This window comes from Teleopsis dalmanni, unplaced genomic scaffold, assembly GCF_002237135.1.
Source record: "Teleopsis dalmanni isolate 2A unplaced genomic scaffold, ASM223713v2 unscaffolded_contig_2024, whole genome shotgun sequence".
Lineage (NCBI taxonomy): Eukaryota > Metazoa > Arthropoda > Insecta > Diptera > Diopsidae > Teleopsis > Teleopsis dalmanni.
Genome location: NW_024033406.1, coordinates 1 through 1,376, shown reverse-complemented (window position 1 = coordinate 1,376; position 1,376 = coordinate 1). Strand labels below are relative to the sequence as shown.

At 28.2% G+C, this 1,376-nt stretch overlaps 1 protein-coding gene across 1 annotated transcript; it reads left to right on the top strand.

The window, feature by feature from the left end:
* The first annotated feature begins 465 nt into the window (after positions 1-465).
* On the top strand, positions 466-1,160 carry LOC119664484 (18 kDa learning-associated protein of slug-like). The gene is made up of 2 exons (XM_038073959.1): positions 466-745; positions 810-1,160. The coding sequence occupies exons 1-2, from the start codon at positions 560-562 to the stop codon at positions 1,062-1,064; spliced, it is 441 nt and encodes a 146-aa protein (XP_037929887.1). The 5' UTR covers positions 466-559; the 3' UTR covers positions 1,065-1,160.
* Positions 1,161-1,376: the final 216 nt, after the last annotated feature.

Sequence of the window (1,376 nt, the reverse complement as noted above, 5' to 3'; positions counted from 1 at the left end):
TAAGACTACCTTATTCGATGCCCTGTATTTGGATAAAATTTTCGTATCTATTCAATAACCTCTGCACTAGAAAAAATTATTGAACCCACGATAACAGCGTTGATTTCAAAAAAACTTTGGAAAAAATATTTACTTTATTGCTAATAAATAAAGTTTACAGTATGGTGATCCAGTGAAATAATATGTGTATTAAACCGCTCTGAAAATCGGAATTGTGTTTGTAGTAATACATTATATAGATTTGTTTTCAATAATTCATAATGGTTGTATATAGCTAAGATAAAAACTAGTATATATATTATTTTGAATAATAATAAATATTGTTATAATAACACATTATTTTATTGTATATAATATACTATTTAAAATTAAATTAAAATTAAATTTTAAAATTTGATTCTGGCAATGCTTTACATTCACTTTTGTTTGAGTTGACATTTCCATGCCATTTTGACATTCCTTTCCTTTCCACGTGTTTGTTGTTATTTTCTTAACGCAAATACTTATTGCGTTACTATTTATTATTAATATAATTAATATAAAATAAATTCTACGCAAAATGGGTCGCATGAATCGTTCACGTAAACGTCGCGATGAAATGAATAAAATAAAGAAAGCACGATATGACGCAAAGGAATTAATACGCTTGAAGAAGACACTTGGACTGATTGACGCTGATGGCAATGAAATTATGAAGGATGTTTCCGATGTGGCACAAGTAAAGACAGCCAAAGAAATTAAAATTGTACGTATAAGAGTTAAAAAAATTAAAAGCTGATACAATATATAAATTATTTTAATAATTCAAGGAAAAGAAAACTAAAGAGGAAAAAGAATTAGAACATGAAATGCAGGAGCAACGTGAGAAAGGCAAGAAAATCAAAGTCGTCAATGAAAACACAGGCAAAGAACATATCTACAACAGCAAAACACTTAGAGATCAGTTTGGCAATTACCCACCGTGGTTCAAGCGCAATAAGACAGCGAAACGTTTACGGAAGAAGGACCATGCCCGCTCAAGAGACTTCAAGCAAGCCTGGACGACAATAAACGTGCCTTTGTAAATAAATTATAGTGATTGTTTGCTTAGTTTGTAAGCTATTTTTATAATCCAAAAAATAACAACTCTGCTGCTCTTAACTCATAGATGAATATGAGGACAATATTTAAATAAAAATCTAATGAATTAATTTTAATATCAAACGTGTAATTAGTTTTTTATAAAATTATCTTGGGTGTTGCATTTTAATGCAATTAAATTTTCAATCTACATAAATTTTTATGTGTTATATGTTAAAAATTAAGGTAATTTGATAAACAGAAAGGTTTCGATCAGTAGTTGCAAGAACAAAATTTTATTATGTTAATCCAATTTT

Excerpts from the sequence above, each read along its gene's own strand:
- LOC119664484 (XM_038073959.1), top strand. The coding sequence starts at position 560 with ATGGGTCGCATGAATCGTTCACGTAAACGTCGCGATGAAATGAATAAA. Across the intron at positions 746-809 it reads CAGCCAAAGAAATTAAAATT|GAAAAGAAAACTAAAGAGGA; the intron begins GTACGTATAAGA and ends TAATAATTCAAG.